The 21,034-nt window shown below is 42.9% G+C and overlaps 1 protein-coding gene and 1 long non-coding RNA gene across 14 annotated transcripts in view; one reads left to right on the top strand and one right to left on the bottom strand.

The window, feature by feature from the left end:
• Positions 1-14,615, bottom strand: part of LOC308193346 — a 20,324-nt gene extending 5,709 nt beyond the window's left edge. The window contains exons 1-5 of one of the 7 annotated variants that reach the window (XR_013949562.1): positions 14,484-14,615; positions 11,956-12,017; positions 10,566-10,654; positions 5,516-9,354; positions 1-5,009 (exon numbers count right to left, since the gene is read on the bottom strand). The exon at positions 1-5,009 is cut by the window's left edge and continues 5,709 nt beyond it. This is a non-coding gene — a long non-coding RNA (uncharacterized lncRNA). Of the gene's footprint in view, positions 9,355-10,565; positions 10,655-11,955; positions 12,018-14,483 lie in introns of all 7 variants that reach the window. The other 6 variants (XR_013949563.1, XR_013949564.1, XR_013949561.1 and 3 more) reach the window with 6 other exon arrangements.
• LOC308193335 (uncharacterized protein) overlaps positions 1-21,034 on the top strand; it is a 212,099-nt gene that overhangs the window by 84,948 nt on the left and 106,117 nt on the right. For 5 of the 7 annotated variants that reach the window (XM_080587921.1, XM_080587924.1, XM_080587920.1 and 2 more), the window contains one exon: positions 11,375-11,423. The exons of the other annotated variants lie outside the window; for them this stretch is intronic. In XM_080587921.1, the coding sequence (XP_080444047.1) occupies positions 11,375-11,423 (49 nt within the window). The remainder of the gene's footprint in view (positions 1-11,374; positions 11,424-21,034) is intronic. 7 annotated transcript variants of the gene reach the window in all.

A 21,034-nucleotide genomic window follows, 5' to 3' on the forward strand; every position in this document is an offset into this window, starting at 1 on the left:
GTAATTCTGCTACCTGGAGGGCATCGGCCAATGCAGCTCAGCCCGCATCCCTCTTGCATGTTTGTTGGAGGAACCTGGCTAGACAGGGCCCACAGAAGGTACCTGTTATAAGATTTTTTTGTTGTTGTGATTTTTTTTTTTAATGTAAATTCAGGGCTTGTGAACTGTGCAGGCTTTGGCAGCAGCCAGGACAGAAGTCCCTTCTCTGGACAAGCAGAGCCCATGATGAGAAGCTGCAGGCTGATGCCAGTAGCGCAGCCAGACCAGCTGGGCTGGGCTTCACGTGAGCTAAGTATTTCGGACATTGCACCAATGCTGCTCATGCAGGTTATGGCCCTGGTGCTTGGTGCTGGCAACTTTACACTGTGACATGTCTTTAACGGATTTTAACAAGTTTCCAAATACTGTGATAGATGAGCAAGTAGCAAGGAGTGCAGTTTTTTCAGAAGTGTCTCTTTATTTACTAAAAAACTATTGTTTTGGGGATAGAGCTTGCCCGTGCTTTTTTTTTTTTTTGCTGCAGCAGTGAGCAGACAGACCACGCTCCTCCGCACACCTTTAGGGCTGCCCATGCTTTGTCCGCAGCTGCTCGTTGCTCTGCCAGATGGGGATGCTTTGGGATTCCCCTTTTGTCTTCTTCAACAGCTACCCTGAAGCTTAGGGCTCCTTCCCCAACCACGCATTCGTATCATCCATCCCAAATCCTTCCTCTTAACTGCTTTATTGCACTCGAGCCTCACCTTTCTGACCATTTTTCCTTAGGGACCTAATCCATTCAGCTACTGGATAGCTGCAAACGCAGAGGAGAAAGAGAGAGAGGAAAACAAGATTCCTATAAAGATTTAGGGCACTGAAGGTCTTGCATATGGTCCCAAGGAGACTGTGATTTCTCCGAGCAGCTGGGCTGGGCGGTGGTGGGCTTCCTGGTCTCAGGACTCAGTTGTCGAAAGGCTGGGAGTGCTGGTGCAGTGGGGTGCTCTCGGCCCGGGAGCGAGCTCTGCACGTGTGTGAGCACCCATCTTCCCGTGGGATCACTGCGGTTTTCTGGTTTTCTCACACCTGCCACTTTGTACCGTAAGTGAGAAAACACACACGGTCTCTAGGTCCTACTAATGCTTAGGAGATCATGGTGTGTATAGACAGTACTTCTGTATACTCTTCTGGACAAAGAGCTTACAATGTTCTGTAGGACCTCTGTGTTGGTTAGATTTTGGGATCCATTCTGTGTAAATAACAGGAATGTAAATAACCTTCTCTGCAGCCCTTCCTTAGCTGCCTGTAGCACTGTCTTACACCACACTGAGGTTAACTCCAGGTTTCTGCCATGGTCCCCATAGCACAGCCGAGCTCACAGCTCGTGTCCCACACAAGCAAGCACGTGGGTGCTCCCTGTGCCCACCCGCTCGCCCATCCAGACCCAGCCTCTACCACCGTATGTATGGAGCTGCAAACTCGACAGCCAGTGGCTCTTCCTGTTGGCATCCCGATAGCTGGAACTTATCTATCCTTAACATCAGCTTCAGGAAACAGAAGTTTAAAATGCAATATGCTGGGTCAGGAAATTGCAGCCTTTCTCCCTTGAACTCTGAAAGTGCACCTAGTGAGAAAGGAGCTGCTTCTGTACTTTGATATTTCCTGCAGATTTGAATAAAGAGACAGATGGTTAAAATGTATGGCTTTGAGTACGTTAAGAAAGTAGCTGTTCCCAAGGCTGTTGTTTTCTGGGGTGTCTATTTGTTTATATGTATTATATAAGCATATATTTATCTTTTATGCATATTCTTAGTTTTGCGTAAAAAGTTAAATAACATCAGAACCATTTTTGACCAAATCTCGGCTTACATAGTTAACAGGAGGAGCAGCGATTGTTTTATAAGCAGAGCTCTGAAAAGTTTGTTTTATGTCAGAGCAGCTTTTCTAGAACCAGTTTTAAAGTTAATTATCAAAGGCAGGCATCTTCTATCCACCACCCATGACCCCCACTGGGTTTGTTGTTCAGCTTTCCTTGGGAAAGAGTCGCTCTACAGAAGAACATCTTCATGGTGTCACAGTCCAGGGAGCCGAACACGTCCGAGCTAATCAGCTTAGAACATCAGTACCATCTTAATGTGGGATTTGGGACCTTCTGGATGCAGGGTGAGAAGCTGAACTAGTCTGCAAGCACATCACTTTATTCCTTTTGCTTTAAGCAAGAATAATTTGCCTTTTTTCTCTCATCTTTCTTCCTTGTTGTTTTGCCCCTGAAAACTGTGCGGCAAAAGCAACCTCCAGGGTGGACACTAAATCTTCTGATGCAGGCAGAGCAGTGATAACATCTGAACTGAGGGTGCTTTTCCAGGGCATGCTTGACAGATGTAGCAGGGCCTTTTAGGATTTAGTACTGGAGCATATCTATTACCCGCGCTGCAGCACAGCTTGGCAGGAGCTGTGTGGTAATCTCCCATGAATTCTGTCTGACTTATCAGAGCATCTGAACAGGTTCCTGCAGGATGCAGAGTCACTGCACCAAGTTGGGGAGAGACAGACCGTACACTTCCAACTCCTTTAACTCTTGCTGGCCCAAAGCCTTTCTGTGCTGAGGCGGTGGTTTTCCTTTTGGGGAGGAATTGAGGCGTTTCCATCTCTCCTCCTCGTACCCCCGCTTCCTTGTTCCCTCCTTCCCTCAGCATATGATTTCAAGGAGCAGAACCTAATTTCTACATATCTGAGAGGGTAAGAGTAATTGCTTTAATGGCGTGGCAGCCTGCCTATTTCTTTGGCAGAATGCAGTAAATATGATACATGTGGTGGAATTTTAGCTTTTGGTGGTTACAAGTCCAGGACTCTGTTACATATAGTAGTGTGTGCTTAACAGCTTTATTCCCTGCCTTTGCAGTATGTATTTTATCTTGGTCTTACTGAGCGGAGTATTTAATGCTCTGTCTTCATTGGTATAACAATTACCTTGGCATTTTATACTTCTATATATGTGTGTGCGTGCACACATACACGCTTGCACACACAGGCATGCATGTATATATTAGAATCCACCACACTAAGATTGATCACAAACACAAAATTGTTTAGATCACAGATTAAAGTTTAATTTTGGAGTTTTGCTTTAGGGTGAGAATTAGCTTCAGAGTGTGAGTTGCATAGGAGGCGCTGTAATTTGTTTTAAGGATAAGGCCTTCAGGCTGCTGTGCATAAAATGAGCATGATTCCTTATTCCCACGGTTGATTTTTGAATGGAAGTGCAATTAGAATTTTTTCACCCAGAAGCGCATACAGTACAGAGCAAAGATAATACCTTGAATGCATATCAGCTTGGGGAACTTCTCCTGGAATTTTATTTATTGTTCACCTAGCACTAATTCAAAAAAGATCCATGCAAACCCTAACAATACACTTGCTCTTTAATTTGGAGTCTAGTGTGTTTGTAGAGACTCTTGCAGGGGCTTTATTATTACTGAGTGAGATTTCAATGGTGAATTTTAATGTCGCACACAGAAATGTGCAACCACTTATTTCTGATAGAATGGAAACTATTACAAACAAAACACCAATGTAGCAATAGCCTCTGTTAATCCTCAATTGCTGCAGATATTTTCCTGTCACACCAGGAAGCTGTACTGCCGCCTGGTATTGAACAGCCACCATCTGCATATGAGAGGTATATAGATGATATTTTTTTCTGATTATTGATGCTGATCACATTCATCTTCCACTGGAAGAACTGAACAATCGATACTCACAGAATATTCATGTAACCTGAGAAACAAAGGTGAATTCCTGCATCCAATTTTTGGATGTCATGGTCACTAAAGAGCCAGATTCTGCCATTTCCACTGCATGATATCAAAAAGATATTGCCTCAGGTAGACACATGTTAGACATCGCCTCAGCCACGCACCATGGAAAGAAGGCAGGAAGCAGGAATTTGTATCATAATTTGGGAAGTTGGTTATGTAAAATGGTTGTTTTTTTCTTAGAAGAATTTTTCAGAAATTTGTTGGGGGGCAGGGTGGGGGAAGGTACCTATGTGTATAAGAACAAACCTCGTAATTCCCGAGATAGTCTGAGTTTGGGTTATTTATTTTGCATACCTGGGTTGTATGGGAATCCATAGAGACCTGTGTGTATGTTCAAAAATCACACCACACCGCTTTGGAAGAGCTGGACTGCATTAGGATTTTCAGTATCTAAGAAATTCCAAGGGAAATTACAATTTAGGCAAATTACAAAAGCCACATATATACTTCTTAAAGTCACGAACATTTTTCCTAAAAACCTGCTTTTGCAGCAGGGTCCCAACATGCTTTTCAGACATCTCCATCGCCTTGAGGACCTTCCCCCATACAGTGTCAGTGCTGTGGGGAAGGTGCACACCAAAACCAAGCAGCAGCCCTGGGGACACAGATGTCTGGAGGGACCCTGTGGGTGCGTGTGCCCTTGCATGCATTGCTTCTGGAGCAGCGGGGCTTGACAGGGCTTCCAGCATCACCAAAATCTAGCCCATAGCAATTCCTTTCATTTGAAAAAGGATGCTTTTCTCCCCTATTGAACAATCAAAAAACTTTCTGACATTTATTTTGATGGGGAAAAAAAAAAAGGAAATCTATTCACTTATTACAAGGACCAGGAATCATAAATCCAGGTTGGCTCTCAGACACCTTACACACAAATTGTATTCAGGTAAATGGTCCCTAAAAATGCCTTGATAGTACAATGTACATCACAGTTGCTAGAAAGGAAATGTAAAGCTCCCCGTTAGAAAAGATAATACAAAGGAAAAAATGTATTTTCATTATTCTCCCATAGTTTCAAAGTATCTCAAGATTTGATTCAAGTCCTAAAGATATTATAAGGCAATATGTATGTTACCTTTGAGTCAACTATCATGTCTTGACACTTGATCAGTCTGTAAAACTCCCGGAAGAAACAGAAATAAACAATTTTATTCCTCAAACAGGAACTCATGCAGCAGCAAGAGCAAGAATGTTTTTTCTCTCCTAATATGTCTGCAGGTCCTGTAATACATTTAATTAGAACACCAGGGTCAAATACAACATTTTTGTACAATCTCTTTCAGAAATATGACCTAGATTAAAAAAAGAAAAAAAAAAGGAAAAAAAAAGGGAAAAAAAAAGGAAAGAAAAGAAAATCCCCAATAATGACAGTTTTTGAAAATTCCAAGGACACACTTGCATTGAGGTCATCTTATCTGTATCACTTAGAAGTGAAAGGCACATTTAAACTGAGGTTCTGAATGTGTTTTTGATTTTATGCACCTACATTTGCACATGCAAACTCCTTTATATGTGCTGTTCTTATTTTTCCTACCAATTTTCACATTGTTTTTCCACTTATACTATAAAAGCTCAATTTCCAGGAATGGTTTTGTTGATGACTATACCTTTGCAGGTTTATTTGGCTTGGTCCAAAGTGGAGATTTTAAGTAATGGTTTTAAATCTGAGATAATGCTACTGAAACTACTGGAGAAACTGCAGAGAACTATGAAATAGTACTACTTGCCATTTGCTTTAGAAAATGGAAAGACTTTTCTTGCTGTTTTTGCTAAATACTGATGGCTCAGATCCAAAGGGGAAAACTTTTATCTTGTTCTCTTTGAGGCAGTTGTTTCTGTTGTGTTTTCTTTTTTAAATGGCGAGTGGTTGTCTTTCATTCCGTGTTTTCCTCAAGCACCCAAATATAGCGAATAACTTCTTCCTCTGGCATGGTATCACAGGAGGAAGAAAACATTACCTGTGGCAGGACAAAATCAATCTACTTTATCTAGAGAAAAAAAGAAGGAAAAGATAGAAGAATATTGAAACAATTTTAAGTATGTTTTGAAACAGCATCACTTCAGAGTGGAGTTTGGTTACACGAAGTAGAAGAAGGAGCCCAGGGGGCCCATCCTGCCCCTCAGGAGGAGGTGTTCTGGTTGAGGTGAGGCTGTATGCTTGCCCCAGACTAAAAACAGAGAGCTTAAGGGTTAATGCAATGCGTTTGCCTGAGCCGCTTCAGTTTCCAACTCACTGCCAGAGTTAAGGACAAAAAATATAGTAAGATAATATTAAGTATCTGTCCTGGACCATAGCAGTTAAAGTGAGTTTTAGAAAACTAGAGAGAACTATTACGTTAGAAAGATCTAGTGCACTCATGTTTCTGCTACAACGTACAAGATCAAAACATCCTGTAGGTATGGCCCCACAAATTCCCACCAAGCAGAGCACAGCTTCTCTTCCAAAACCCAGATCTACCTGGTGAATTAAAAGAAAAACTTAATTAATGCTGCCAGTAGAGGGAACTGATGTACATGTGAGTAGATGCGGCAGCATTTCTTCAAGAAAAAAAAAGTTTAAAAATATAAACACAAGAAAATCCTCTGGACTTCAAGAGCGTGTCAAAGCTGCCATTTGCAGCTTACATCAGTCAGTGACTGGGGACCAGAAAGGGAGGGCCTGGTGCACTTTCCTTATTCCTTATTGAAGAGTCCTACCTTCTGCAATAGAGTTACTCATGGAGTAAAGTACAAATGTGGCAGAATTTAGCAGATGTGAGGATGTATCCATGGGGTTTTAAGAAGAGAGATTTTGGATCATTTTGGATTTTTTGAGACCTCTGGATGAAGCTTGAAACGGGCTATTTGAGTCAAAGCAGCAGGTTTTTTTTCTTCATTTCTTTTGCTGTAGATTTATGTAATGTTCGTCTTAAAGCACAGAAGGGTTAGGATATCGAGGTGGGCTGCTAATGAACCAGTTGATGTCACTGTCTCTAATGTAGTTCCTGTTTTCTTCCAGTGTGCAAAAAGCAAGGGGCAAAGCTGGGGGGTCAGAAAGAAAGAATCAGACAGTGAACAAAATACATATGCTTTCAATGAAAATAAAGAGATAAAGAAAAGGCAGATATTAAATAACCCCTTGAAAACAAAAATTGCTGAGCGGGGCTGAATATCATTTTTGAGAGGTTCTGCTTAAAGTCGTTATGCTAAAGTTATTCTCTTTGGAAGCAGCTGCCAATCTAGAGAGAGCAGCAAAACTATACATGAACAAAAACGGACTGCAGGAAATGTGCTGTATTCATTCACCTTTTAGAGAAATCTACTCTTGACAGGCAGAAGGCTTTACTTCAGTTGTAGCCATGGATAACCCCTTTAAAATCCTTTATTTCAAAGGCATTCAATGAATACCTTTATTTATTTATTTATTTATTTTTGTTATCTGACATACTCCTTTGAGCATAGACGGGAGGGAAGTAGAGAGATGGGTGGAGCCCAAACCTCCTTCTGGGGCAGCATCCATGCTTATGAACCACATGAACCACTGAAGACAAGCCTGAGAACATTGTCTCCTGCTTCCTAATATTAAAAGCAGCTCAAATGAGAAACCTCTCTTCAGGTTCTGAAATACTGGGGCAAATGGTTGGTGGGTTTTTTTTTTTCTTTTTTTCTTTGCCTTCCCAATTCAGGTTTCCGGATAGGATTGGAACTGAATGTGCCAAAAATACCAGGATAGAAGCTGTTCTTATGGGTGTTTCCATCTGGAATCTAATGTAGAAATGCCAGAAATCCTGTAGGAAAACCTGTTCTCATGTGGTTTCCTGCCCGGTTCAACATTTTTGATATGTTGGGAGAGTTTGGATTTGCAGCAGATAAGCAGAGAAACTGGATCTGAATGCCAAACTTTTTTGAAGTTTTTCCATCCCCACTGGAAGCATTATGAGGCCCATAGGCATAACGTATATAGGCTCTCCCCTGCAGGGTAGGGTCTAAAGCTGGCTGAAAAGCAATAAACAAATGCATAAATATATTCATGAAGGAGTAGGACTTTGCTCTTCAGTTCTTTGCAAGCCTATTTTAACCAGCTTTGCTATTTGAGACAATCTTTGGTTATTTGCACAAATATTTGGATGTCCGGAAAGTTTTATGAATGTTAGCAAGAACATGCACCTGGAAGGTTATTTTCAAGTGTTTACTTTTCATCATTTTCTATTTATTATTCTCCATTCAAATTTCTTGGCGTGTGCGTGTGTGTCTGATTAGCTCACAGAAACCAGGGTCAGGTGCTTTCGGCTAGGGCTTGGCACCCTTCCCAAAAAGGTATGGTAGGCTGTATTTTCCTTTCCCAAATTCTGGTCCAAACATACCAGCAGGTAATATCTGGACCCTGGAGATGCTGATACCCCTCAGAGGCAGGAGGACCTTGGGGAGCCGAATGGTCTTATCCTGCCTCTGTGAGATTAAACTCGGTGGGGATAGGCAGTGTGTCCTCAGGCTCTCACAGAGTCCTCAGTGTCCTGGCTGTTATTTCCAGTCTTCTGCTGCAGAAGCTCTTTCAAAATCCATTCACCTGTCCATGACACCACTGCCTTAGCTTGCTGACCCTAACCTCTGGTTATCAGCCGTATGCTGGCACTCAAAATGGTGCTGCCAGGTGCCACTTTGCTCCCTGCGCTGAGGGGCCAGGTTGTGCCCTGTGAGGGGGCCGCCGGAACCTTCTGGAACCGGCCGGGGCCTCTCCTCACAGAGCCCCGCGGCCGATACCTGGACACCTGCATGCGGCACAGCCATGAAGCAGCAAAATCCTGATGGGCAGGAGTTTGTTTGTCCCAGTTATTTTGTGAGTGATACAGGGCCAGGAAAAGGTGGCTTTTAGAAGGGAAAAAGAAGTGGCTTTTAGGAGAAAAAGAAGGCGGCTTTTAGGAGCCCTCAGGGGCTGCTCGCCTCAGCTCAGGTGCCACGTTGCTGCCCTGCTCCGGAGAGGTGCTGGTGGTAAAGGGAAGCTTCTTCCTCAGGTAACACCTTCTGAAGAAGGTAAGCTTAAAAATAAAAACACTTCCACAAAACTGTGTCGTAAACTTCTTAAAACACCCAGAAGCGTTTTGCAGTGCCAGACAAACTTTCTAACCATGTAGCCCTGAGCTGGTGGTGTGAACCGGCCGGGTCCCGACCTTGCACCCCACTGGGGATTTACAAATTCAGCTTTTTTTGTTGCCACCATTCTCGCCAGAGTTTTAGCTCTCATAATGTCACCTGGGTTGAGGGGACATTGGGGTGACAAGAGGGGCAGGTTCACTTGCTGTGGTGGCCTGTCCAGTGTAGGGCTGAGACCGGGTGTGCAAGATCTTCGGGAGCAAACAGAAAGAGACTTTTTAAAATCATTTTATCTCGTGAATGCAATTTGGCCTCTTTTGTTGCTGAAGAGTAGAGTCCTATAGATTCTCTGCTTCTGGCACCTTCAGAAATTGAATTTCTGTGGAACAGAGCCCCACTGCATTTAGTCCCCTGTATAGAGCTCCTTTCATCAGGCTAGTCGTAGGCGAACACATGCTGGGGGCTTTCTTCTGCTTAATGCATCTCCATGCAGCAGCTACAGGTAAAAGTGGAAATTTCCCCATAAGAAGGCGCGCAAACACACACACACACGCTTTAGAGCAAAGGTATTATATTTGCACAGGCCAGTGCTTACCTGCCAGAAAGCTGTTTATTTTTGCAGCTCCCTCTCTTTTGAGTGCTGTACTGCTGTCTTTCCCTGCTATGGACATGCATTAACTCCCCGTATCAGCTGTTGGTAGTGATCTGTGCAGACTAACATCTGCATTAAGTTTGCAGAGCTAGTCAAAATGTTTACCAGAACTATTTAATAGGGAGATCAATAGCAAGTGCCTCTCTGTTTGTTTTAACGAAACAAAATTGGTTGCAGAGCAAAACCTTTTTAGAACAACAACAACAAAAAGCCTGGCATTACTCCAGCTCAGTGTAACAATGCAGGGAAAAAGGGCATCCGTAGTACTTCCTCAGATTTATTTTCATTATACAGTTATTAGGGTAGGGGAGCAGTGGATGGCTGCTGTCACAGGGACACCCTATCCTTAAAAAGCAAGTGTGTTCAGAGATTCATTTGGAGGTATATTGATTTATGGCTGTTAGCATCTGCGTGTCAGTATGCGAACAAGTTCTGCTGGTAGAAACTTGTTGAAGCTTCAAGTGACACTTTTGTGCTGCTGGTTTTCCTTCCCCACAGAGGAAGCTCTTCTCAACTGTCCCGGTTTTGATGTCATGCAGAATTCCCTGTAAGTATGTTTCCTTGCCTGCGGTCCCACTTGCTACCAGAAGGCAATATATGAAATCACTTCTCCAAAATGCCAAATTGGTTCCTCACTTAGGGGCTGAATGCAGTAGGCCTCATACCACTGGTTGTCCCATGTAATGCCTAACTTGGAAACAGGTAGCATCTACAGTTGGTAATTGACAAATTCTGACAGTTTCAGTCTGGCACAAAATATCAGTGGAACATGGGGAAATGGGGAAAACAAATTATTTTCTGTTTTGTGGAAGATAGCTGCAAAAGGCTCTTTAATTACGTGTATGCAAAGTAGTTATTAATTTTTTTTTGTATTGATTTGAGAAATAGTGGATTTTTGTAATTAGCAGTGGTTAAAAAAATACAACAAAAAACTCATCTTGCTACCTCATCTTGCTAAAATCTATGCATGTACTTAACTTTAAGCAGTAAGGTACTTCCTCCCAATGTGTTTAAACATGCCTCTTAATAATTAGAGGACTGGGTTTATATCCTACCTTTCCAGACAGCTGGTGGTTTTTTTTCAGTCATCTTCACTTCCTAAAATGTTGTGATGTAGCAAATTAGCCATTTCTCACCATTTATTCTGCAGAACAGAAATAAGTGAAATCTGTGTCTGAAAATTAGTGCTGTAGGCATGTGAAATAAATGGTAATCTACATGGCAGCAATCAAATAAATATGTTTTGCGGCTTTTAGATGAGAAGAAGTTGGTAAGTAAAACAGAGAGGGAAGAGTTAAATATTCTGGCAAATCTTGTGTGTGAAACATGGGGAAGGCTCCAGAAAAAAAAAGTTAGGAGACATGAATCATTGACTGTGGAAACACACAGAGACATGTCAGAAGTCTTTTCTTACTTCCAACCCTTCTCCCACCCCAAAGGCTGTGAAGCATTTGAGTGCATTTATGCCATTTCAAGTACCTTGTACTTTTCAGAAGTTCAAAAACAGTTGCAGTTTTTGAGATCTTCCTCTGCTGGAAAATGCACTACAATTCCATTGATAAATAGCTGCAACAATAAGTTAACTCTGTTAAATTTGCACTTTTTCTGGCTTCAGCCCCAGAATTGGGTGTCCTGACAACTTTGTCTCCCAGATGGAAGTGCCCCACAGTATTTATTCTTGTGACCTGCAGCACCATAAACTGTGAACATGATGCTCCTTCACCTTTGCCTTGATACACTGTAGGAACAGAGATCTGTGACTTGTTCGGGATAAGGCATGTTCCCTAATGCTTTCACCATTCTTGTTCCTCTTCTCTGAATCCTTTACAATTAACCAATTTCCTGCTTGAATTTATGCCCCCAGGGATGTCTTGCATATTCCCACAGCTGTTGCACCTTCGCCAAAGGCACAGGTAGGATAACCTCTCTTACTCCTTCTTGAAACTCCTCTCTGTTTATCCAAGGTCTGCACCAGGCTTTGCAGCTACCAGGCTGCACTGAGATTTTATGAGCAGTTGATAATAACCGTCATTTTGGCATTGCCCAGGGGGAGGGGTGGTCTTTGTTGCTGGCTAGATGATGGCATTTTGTCAAAGTGCATATTGTTTCTTTTACGTTTTGCCAAATGGTTCAGTGTGCTTTGTGTGCTCTTTGATGTAGCTCTCTTGCAGTCTCCCCTTCACCTGCAGATTTTATTAATAATGATTTTATTCTTTTTTGTTGTTGTTGTTCCTATCATTGATTTAGAATGTTAAATTGAATGGGACTAAGGACTGATATTACTGGCCCAGTTAAAACTATTCCTACTCAATTTCCAGACTTCTATTCATAGTTACATTTTTAAACCTAAGGTGCCATTTTTTAATCCGTTTTAATGAATGCCTTGTTTCGTTTGTATCATTCTACCTACCAAGTCAAGATGATATGTAGAAGCTGATCACATACCTTACAAAAATTTAAGTGCAGCGTACCAACATCATCACCCTTATCAACCAGTTCTGTGATCTCTGTTTAAAAACAAAACAAAACCAACCAACCAAACAAACAAAAAACAACTAGTGAAATCTATTTCCTGTAAATCTGCATGGCTGGAAGCCATTTGTATTTGCTCCTTTTGTATTGTAGTACATAATTCTTGGATTAACTGTCCCATTACCTTACCCCAAATCAGACTGACAATCTGGAGTACCTGGAGGACCCCATCTGCTTGTTCTACATTTTGGAGAAATGTTACTTGGCTTTGGTCCTCTGTAGCTTCTTCCCTGGTAGTATAAGTCCCATCAAGTCCCCGTGGGGTGGAGAGCTTCCCTGCCTGCTCTTTGAAAACTCTTGATATGCATCTTCCAGCTGACTTACTTCAAAATCTCTCTCTTTTTAGCTGTTGTTTTAAAACTCGTTTGACTCATTGCTGAGTGTGTTTCGTTATTTTTAGAGAATATGCACAGAAAATCTATTTCCCAAATACGAAGACAGGTATTCATTGAATCCTTACATGTTTTCCTCATTATTATTGCATTTCTACTATTTTTATCCAGCAACAGATGACAACATTTTTGTTTTCAATACACTTTTAAAGTCTCAGATATCTTTTCCTCATTGGTTTATCTTTTTTTTTTCCTTTTTTTTTTCCCTTTCTGGCTCTCTTTGTCAATTTTCTACAATTATCAGCTTTTGGTTTATAATTGTTATTATCAGTTTTCCTTTATATCATTTGTTCTTTGTGTTGAAATAAATGTGTTTTCCTTCTATTTCTACTTTTCCACTGATAGTAATTTTTAAATACTGTCAGTTTCTTTCTTGGTTGCAGAATTGTGGCCTTTGAAATCTAGGAACGTATTCTTAAGACTTTTCTGATTACCATGAAAATGAATTTTTTAAACAGCAGTTATATGTGTGAATGTGCATACTGGAACTCACAAACACACACATTACTTTGGACTTGATTCTATATGTTGACAACAAATATAATCAAGTCATGATCACTGGCATTCAAGAAACCATTAATTTTTACATCTGGGATCAGTTCCTCTGTATCTGTCATTAGGCAGTCTACCCCAAGCTGGTTTGAGTTAGGAAATTGGCTGCCTGTAATTTCTGAAATTCTGAGGACTTTTTAGACTGGTAGCCTGAGAACACCAGCATATGCCATTCAGATTGAAGTCCCATATGTTAACACAGCTTTTTTTTTCACCAACACATGATAAATAAGTCTTTAAAGAAGCTGGTCATCCTTTTTTTTTTAACAGTGATATGGTGATGTGTAGCAGGCTCCAAATAGCTCACCACCTTTTAGTTTATTTGTAACAGCATAGATCTCTGTGTGGTTGAAATCTTTTAGTTCTGATTTGCACAGACTTCAAAGGTGCTGAGGGTTTTGGACGGTGTACCACACCCTTTCTTTTTTGTCCCAGCATCTCTCTGAGACGGGCTGTTGCCATTCATTTTTACATTCTGCTCATGTGAGTTTTCCCAGTAATATCAACCAAGTCAAATTTATGCTCATAAATCAGCAATTCTAATTCCTCTCGTTTATTATCCGACTTCTAGCAGAAGTGTACAGGCAATTAAATCATTTCATCCCTTTGTATATGTGGGTGCTTTTGTAATTTTGTTCTCACCAACGTGATTTTGAACTACAACCAAAACCCTCACACCATCTACCTAGGCAGTGATTACATATGTAGAATTTTCTGACTTTTTCTATTCATAGGACAGGAGGAGCATTATAAGATAATACATATGCACTCTTTCCTGATCAATTTTACCGACTACCTCTTGGAGTTGTATTTTCTGCAGCTTGCCTACAAGGATGTGTGTCTGTCCGTACACTCTTCTCTTAGTCCTTCACATAAACTTCCAGATCAATGATTAAGTATTTTCCCAGTCTCTTGCCCTGTCTAGTCCCTCTGTGGCTATTCTCCTTCTTTGCTACAGGGAGAAGCTGTACTTCCTGAGGAAGATGTTCAAAGCCACTATACTTCATTCTTTGGTGTATCTGTGATTGCACTTCCAAATCACAGTTCTGTTTTTTTAGCTTCATCACAGCTTGCACGTCATTCATAAGAAGTCTTTTTAGAAGATGAGAAACTAGAGCTGACCCACTGCAGCTCAGAGCCATGCTTGCACTGCCAGCCAGAATCACCTTGATGTCCTCTGAAAATGGACATTTCTCAGATGCATTCTCCAAACTCTCTCTGAAATTACTGTTTGCTGTTTCTTTTTGCCTGCTCAGCAGTTTGCCTGGCAACTGACTGACAGGTTAAGGGGAGCTGCTTTTTGCCAACCTGTCCCCTACAGAGATGGGTAAATCACATCAGACTGATTAAAAAGATCCAGGGATTCGAGCCATGAGACCATCACAGAAAAAACTAACAAATGGACATGTCTTAGGGGGCACATCTGAGGCTCCCAAAACCTTGTCCTGTGGCCAAACCAGAGACAAAATAATCAGTAGGATCAGGCATGTGACTCACCAAGATTTTTTTATCTGGAAGTGCTGGAACCTGCAACATATCCTCTGAAATACCCGCTTACAGCTTCTGAGGCAGGAGGAGGTGTGGAGCTAGCGGTGTCAAACTGAAGTGGCTGTTACAAAGTTGTTCACGGCATGAATACTGAGAAAAAAAATGATTTTGCGTCTGTGCCTGAGGTACCGTTCTCCCAGTTAGCCCAGCACGATAACTTCCCAAGAGCGCTGTTCAGGTGGTAAAGGGACCCGTCGCCAGCTACAACAGCCGTGGTAGGGATGAGGCTGGCGATGAGCCATTCAGCGGTGATACCGGTAATAAGTGCATTACAAAGGGCCAAGTGAGCTCTAATTGTGCTTTCTTCAATGTGATCATTAAACCTGCTAACTCTCCGAAAATTGGCTGTTTGTGTGCGTACCAATGGTCAAATACTGGCCCTGGCGTTGCCTGAAGGACCGTAGGGGCCCCATCCACCAACGATGAACTCAGGCTTGCATTGTTCTAGTGCTGAGCTCTGCCTTTTGGAACAGGCTTGTTATAAGCTTTGAGATGGTATGGATCAGACAAACACTAAGGAAGCTCTTGGCAGGGTGATATGAAAATTGCTGACCTTCAGCTTAGATAGTCTGGCATGCAGTGGCCTCCTGAGCATAGCTGGCCCTGGCGAGACGTGGCCAGCCTCCAGGTATCCTACACTTTTTTCTGTATATTCACTTCTTACTTTTTTTTTTTTGGTTTACTTTCCTTTTCATCCTTCTTTTTCTTCTTTTTTTTTTTTTTTTTTCGGTCCCTACCTGTATTTTTTTTTTCATCTTTGCCTCAGCGATGCCTGCAGGCAAAGCCTCTAGGGTTAGGTTCAGCAGCACGAGGAGTGACCAATAATCTCTTTGCTAAGGGAGTTCCTGCTGCAGCGGGGGGCATGCACACTGCTGGTGAGGGGCCATTCTGTTTTATTCTCCGGGTGCTGCACCTGGATGCTGTGAAGCCAGGTACACACCTCTCCTGGACAGGAACATGTGTTCCTTTCTCTTTCAAACTGATACATGCATTTGGACCCGTGCTGCTGCTGAGTATATTTCAGAATTAAAATATCCAGCCCTCTGAAATGGCAGAGGATTTCTTTTAAACCATTCCTAAATCAACTTGTGGAAACCTAAAATATATGGACAAATTAGATTTATATGAAACAAGGAAAAATATAATCATTTGGAGGTTATCAAATTGAAGGTTCAGTGTAGGTGTTCTTGGGGAAACAGGGTTTAGATCGTTTTCAGAGATTCCCCTTTCTTTGCAGACAGTCAGAGAAAAGGGGCAAGAGGCTATTGCTTGTGTTTGTTCCTAAAGCAAATCACCGTTGATAGGTCCAACTTTAGACCAATCGGCCTTGACAAGTTTCCCTTCAATTCGTTCTTGCGTGCAGTTTTAGTAGTCTTTAAACAGCAAGAAGCACAAAAGGTAGAAAGTTAACAAGACTCCACGGGGCTGTGAGATGGTGCCTGACAAGGGAGGAGAGGAGCTCCCACGACTAAAATATAGGTGGCAAAGAAGGTTTTGTGCTAGTCTGAGAAATTGGGAATCTTGTTACGGGCAAGGAAGACCTCATCTGCTCAGGCATAAAATGTCCATGGCAAATGTTTGTTTTGTCAGCTGAGTGTTTTTATGAGGTTTCTTAGTATTTTCAAATGTGTAATTTTTACATTAGTTAATTTTGATAAGTCAGTACTGCAACTTGTTTATTTCACTGGGGAGCTGGGAAGTCTTTTGGCTCTATTTGGGGTTATGAGACAATTGCTGGGCAGGGGGTGGGGGGGGGCCCTCTCTGTAGCACACCAGAGAAAAGATGTTTTTTTTTTCTTCTCTCCTTCTCCCTTAAAAGAAAGAGCTTGAGGTTCTGCTTTTGCCTTCTAAACCTGTACAGGTAATTAGCATCAATGATTTGTCCTTAAGAAGCAGCTTTGGCCCTGCATTCAGAAAGAAATGTGGTTATTTTAGACTTAGCAAGTGTGCTTTAGGTTCTGATCCGTAGCTTTGGTTTTCTTGTTATTCATATTGATTGTTCCAATTTGTATGCTGTTTTGCTCTGTGAGTTGTTGATCTGTTTTGTTTCTCTTCTGTTTTTCAATGGCCACAGGTTTCTAATTTTCTGTTTTCTTCTTAGGCTTTCAGGTTTTAATTCAATGTGTATTTTCCAGGATATTTCTCACTCACTTTGGCACCACTGTCGTATGATTGTGTTGCTTGCCTCTTCCTTCCTAGAGAAAAGGTTAACAGATATCCTGGGAGGGATATCACCCTCTCCCCAGTCTTATATAGTTATATATATATATATTTATTTATATAGCTCTTAAATAGTCAAAAGGTGTTTTTGATTACCTGTGGATTCTCCTTTGCTGGAAAGGCCAAATCCTAATGCAGATGGGAGCTGTCAGCTTTGTGTTGTTCGGGAATATGTTCCCAAACATATCCTTTACCATGATAGCTTTTGCAGGGCTATGATGTAGTGAAAAGCACTAGGATATTATAACTCGGATAATGGAAAACCATTAGCACTCAGCCTGGGAAGAGTGCAAGACCCTTTGGAAGTCATGTTGGCTAATAATCCCTCCGTGAGAGGCCAGTGCAAGGGGACTTCGCTGCTCTCCTGCACATCCCCAGCATCATTCTGCACACCTCCACAGGAGCAGGTTTATTGCTCATGGGCTTTAGGTTGTCAAGAATACAATGTGTGATGGGGCATCAAAGGAGTGTGGAAGACAACATGCGTGGTTCTGGGAGTGTGGGGGTTTGAAAGAAGAGGAAAATGCCCCTGACATTCCCATTCCTTCTTGCTCTTCTCGGCTGCTTTGAGACACTCCAAATCCCCTGGAGAGCCATTCACCAGTGCAAAGGAAATAACGTTATCTCTGCCTGTGTACAATTCAGAGCCCAGTTAACCAGTGTCTGGACAGAAAAAGACTGCCACCAGGTTTGGTCCTTTTAAAGCCTGTTATCCTGGACATTGGCAGAAAGGTAGGAGCTGTGCAGCCTGCCTACTCTGTCAGCATTTGTGCTCTCTGGTCATGAATTTAAGAAAGAGTTGCCAATATTGACATTATCCTACTCAAATGAAACCAAGGGGGTTTGATAATACTTTAAAAGCTAACTGATGAAACTCTGCAGCTTTAGTTTCCAAGCTAACGCCTGTTGGCCAGAGGCACTGTGTGTGTGTGTGTGTGCGCCTGTGCACGGATGGGTTCTCTTCTTTTTTAAAGCCTTTGGAGTGAGTTTTTTGGATACTTCAGACGTCCCTTTTTCTCACCCTCAGATTGTTCGCCGCCTCCCCAGCAGAGTGACATATTGTTTGCAGTGGAATTTGACAGGCTCAGATGGCAGTAGCTGCTGCAAGATTTTTTAGTTCTTGTTGGTGCTACGACAGGTCTCAACAAATTCCCTCGCCCACTCGCCCGTGGTGGATAAGAAACTTTCTCTAGTGTGAGGGGAGCTTGCCCATCAGTTTTGTCAAAATCTCAGCTTTCCTGTAAGCACGATGCAGAAATTCTGGCTTTCTGAATGTGACACAGATCTGCTCTAAGGCAGTGGTGTTTGCAGATTCAGGAAGACAGGCAGAGAAAGGCAACTGAAATGTGAGCTCCCAAATAACCCTGCTTTGGCTTCCCGATGAAGGTGAACTGCCTGGGGTATGTGCTGGGGAGAAGCTGTAGGTTTCTGCTGAGGGGATCGTGGCCCCATCCTGCGCGCCGTGTTCAGTGCCACCATGTTCTCTCTGTCTTTGCTATGTACGCAGATCACAGATCTTCAAACGCACAAGTCCTGTCCCAAACACCCATGAGGAAGTAGCATATGAAGAGACATCAGTGCCTACAACGTAAACCTGTCAGCTACTCACCCACTTCTGATTGGTGTTTCCCCTAGTCTCCTTTAGGTGCCTGCTTTTGGACAAGCTGAAATTTGCCCTGACAGTCCCTAGTGTTCTCCACTCTCTCTGAAGGGGTCCTACCTGCTCCAGTAGCTCACTGGGCCGGGGGAGTCCTCCCATTAACCTCCGTGTAAGAGTAGCACCCTGGTCTTGGCATGCTTTTGGAACGGGGCTGTATGGGGCAGCTGTGGCAGGCAAGGCTGGTTTTCTGAGAAGAGATGAGTCTTTAGAGGCTGCGTACATCTCTGCGTCCCTCCCATTCCTGCAAGAGTGAGGGCTTTGGAAAACTAGGGGAGGAGTTTCCGAACAGATGAGCCCCTTTCCTCCCATTAGCCAGGGAGTTCTGGGGTAGGCCACTCCAACCAAACCGTATGTATTCCGTGTTTGATTTAGACTTGGACTTGCGAGGTTATTTTCATGCAGCAATCCTGAGGCCATCCCATTTCCAGGCCTTTCCTTGGCATAAGTAGCATTAGCCCGAGGGTGGCCCTCGTCTGTGCCAGATGCCCACAGCCACAGCAGCAGGAAATCAATGGGGCGTGGGGATATCCCAACCACTGCGCTTTGTCATTAATAGCCGTGGTGGTGTAGGAGTCCCTGTGGCATTTCCACATTACCTGGAGATTTCCCAAGGCAGGAGAAATCCTAAGGATAATTAAGCCTGTTTTATTTAGGGCTGAGCCGAGCCATCAAAGTGGCATAAAGCAGCCTAAATGGACCAGAGGATCTGGCGCCTTATGTGAAAACTAATCATTTTTTGAGGTGGTCTGGTAATTTCTGAGGAGGATGTAAAATAATTCACACCCACGTGTAGCTTTTAATGAGTAGAAAGGGTTCTCCACTGCCTGTTCTGGAACTGTGTTTTGATTATTTTAACAAAATGAAACAAAACAACGATGTTTGCATGCAACAAAGCGAGAGGAAGACAGGAACAGGAGCTTGGGGCAGAGTCTTTGTTGCTGTTTTCATCAGGGTTAAGGGATCAGTGACCATTTGGAAACCTTTTATGGGCAAACTGGCTAGCAGCCAGTGCTGCAAATTTGCACTCCTGACTTTTTGATTAGTCAGTAGTCCATCAACAGCAGTAGAAACCTGAGAAACATTTGCAGCTAACCACGTGAAAAGCAGGTGTAATAAATCAGGTTGTTCAGGTTTAGTCCCAACTGGGAAATGTGGGGATGGAGGTAGAAATCATTCCTACTTTCCTCATGGTGCATCAGAAAACCTGCTGCATTGTGTGTCTGTCTCGTTGCAGAATTGGGGCCAAAACCAGGTGTTTTTAAACTTAGAGTGAGCCCTTCATCGCTGCTGACAGTGCTAAGCGGAAGAAGCCCTCTCTATGCCCATGCCCCGTTGGCAGCAGAGGCATCTTGTCTGTCTGTTTGCCTCTGTCCCTTGGGATGCGCAGTGTGGGCAGCCCCAGTGGTAAGGGGAAACCGAGCTCAGCTCCCCAGCTCCTGCTGTGCATACAACCAGATTCTCCCTGGGAGCAAATCAGCAGAGCTGGTGACAGCAGAAGCCATGAAAAGACTGTGGCAGATGTGAGCCTGCTCTCCAATACTTTATGAATACCGAATCTGCTCCTTTTGCAGGGGGAGGGTGGCTGTCTGCGTAATTGCTTGTTATTTATAGTGTGTGGGATATACACTATATCAGAGTGAGGTGGTGGTGATAAAAGTAGCAAAGGTGCATCCTGGGATGGGAGCCACAGGCAGAGAGGACCAAAAGTGGGAGGGAAGTGTTGGTGCCGTGAAGATGTACCAGCTTCCGGAGCACATTTGAATGCTGCACCAAGCCCAAATGGAGTGTTGTTTTTTTTTTTTTTCTTTTTTTTTTTCCCCTAGCCTTTTGGGTAGAATACTGAACCAAAGTGGTTTAGTGGTTGTGAACCAGAATTTTGTAACAGCTTCACAAGAATTCACTTCTCCCCAAAGCTGTGACATTTTAGGATTAAACAAAACATCCCTGTGGCCCACAAGAGGTGCGCTATCATCAGATTTAGAAATGAATTTGAGGAAAAATTCAGGGGGCCATACAGAAAATGGCAATTTACAGTCTTGTCAGATGAGCAGGGAGTGAGAAGAAGGGGAGACGGGACAGATTTTGCTGAGGGGACACGGGGTCTCGGCTCCTGCTCCCAGTCTCCTCACATCCAGACTGCATGTCCCAGCCACAGACTAACTTTGTGCGGCCACTGCCTTTGCTGCACCTGGTCCGTAGTTAAACGGAGACCTTCAGGCTCTGGCCTTAGCAATCCAATTGCTTTCCTAAGTATCAAAATAAAAAAGAAACATAAGCTACTGAAATAGGAAGAAGAAAGAAGAGCCCTTCAACACCCCCAGCGCCAGTGAGGCAGCAAGAGCAGAAACATCCAGAGATGGTTTGCACATTCAGTGCTGTGAGTTGTCAGTGGTGGAGATTTGACCAAAAAAAAACCCTTTAATAGCAATTTTAAGGAAAATTTAGTAACAGCTAAGTGAACCACTGAAACCAACTGAGCTGAACAAGGGAATAACAACAAAACAAAAAGCCCAGTGTGTGTCTGTTGCCTGGGGCAAGCTACAGCTGATGGATAAAGTGACAGACGAATCCTTCCCTCATTTCCATTTTAATCTCTGTCTACTAATTGTCATCAATATCA

Source organism: Anser brachyrhynchus (genome assembly GCF_964034855.1).
Source record: "Anser brachyrhynchus genome assembly, chromosome: 3".
NCBI classification, from domain to species: Eukaryota; Metazoa; Chordata; class Aves; order Anseriformes; family Anatidae; genus Anser; species Anser brachyrhynchus.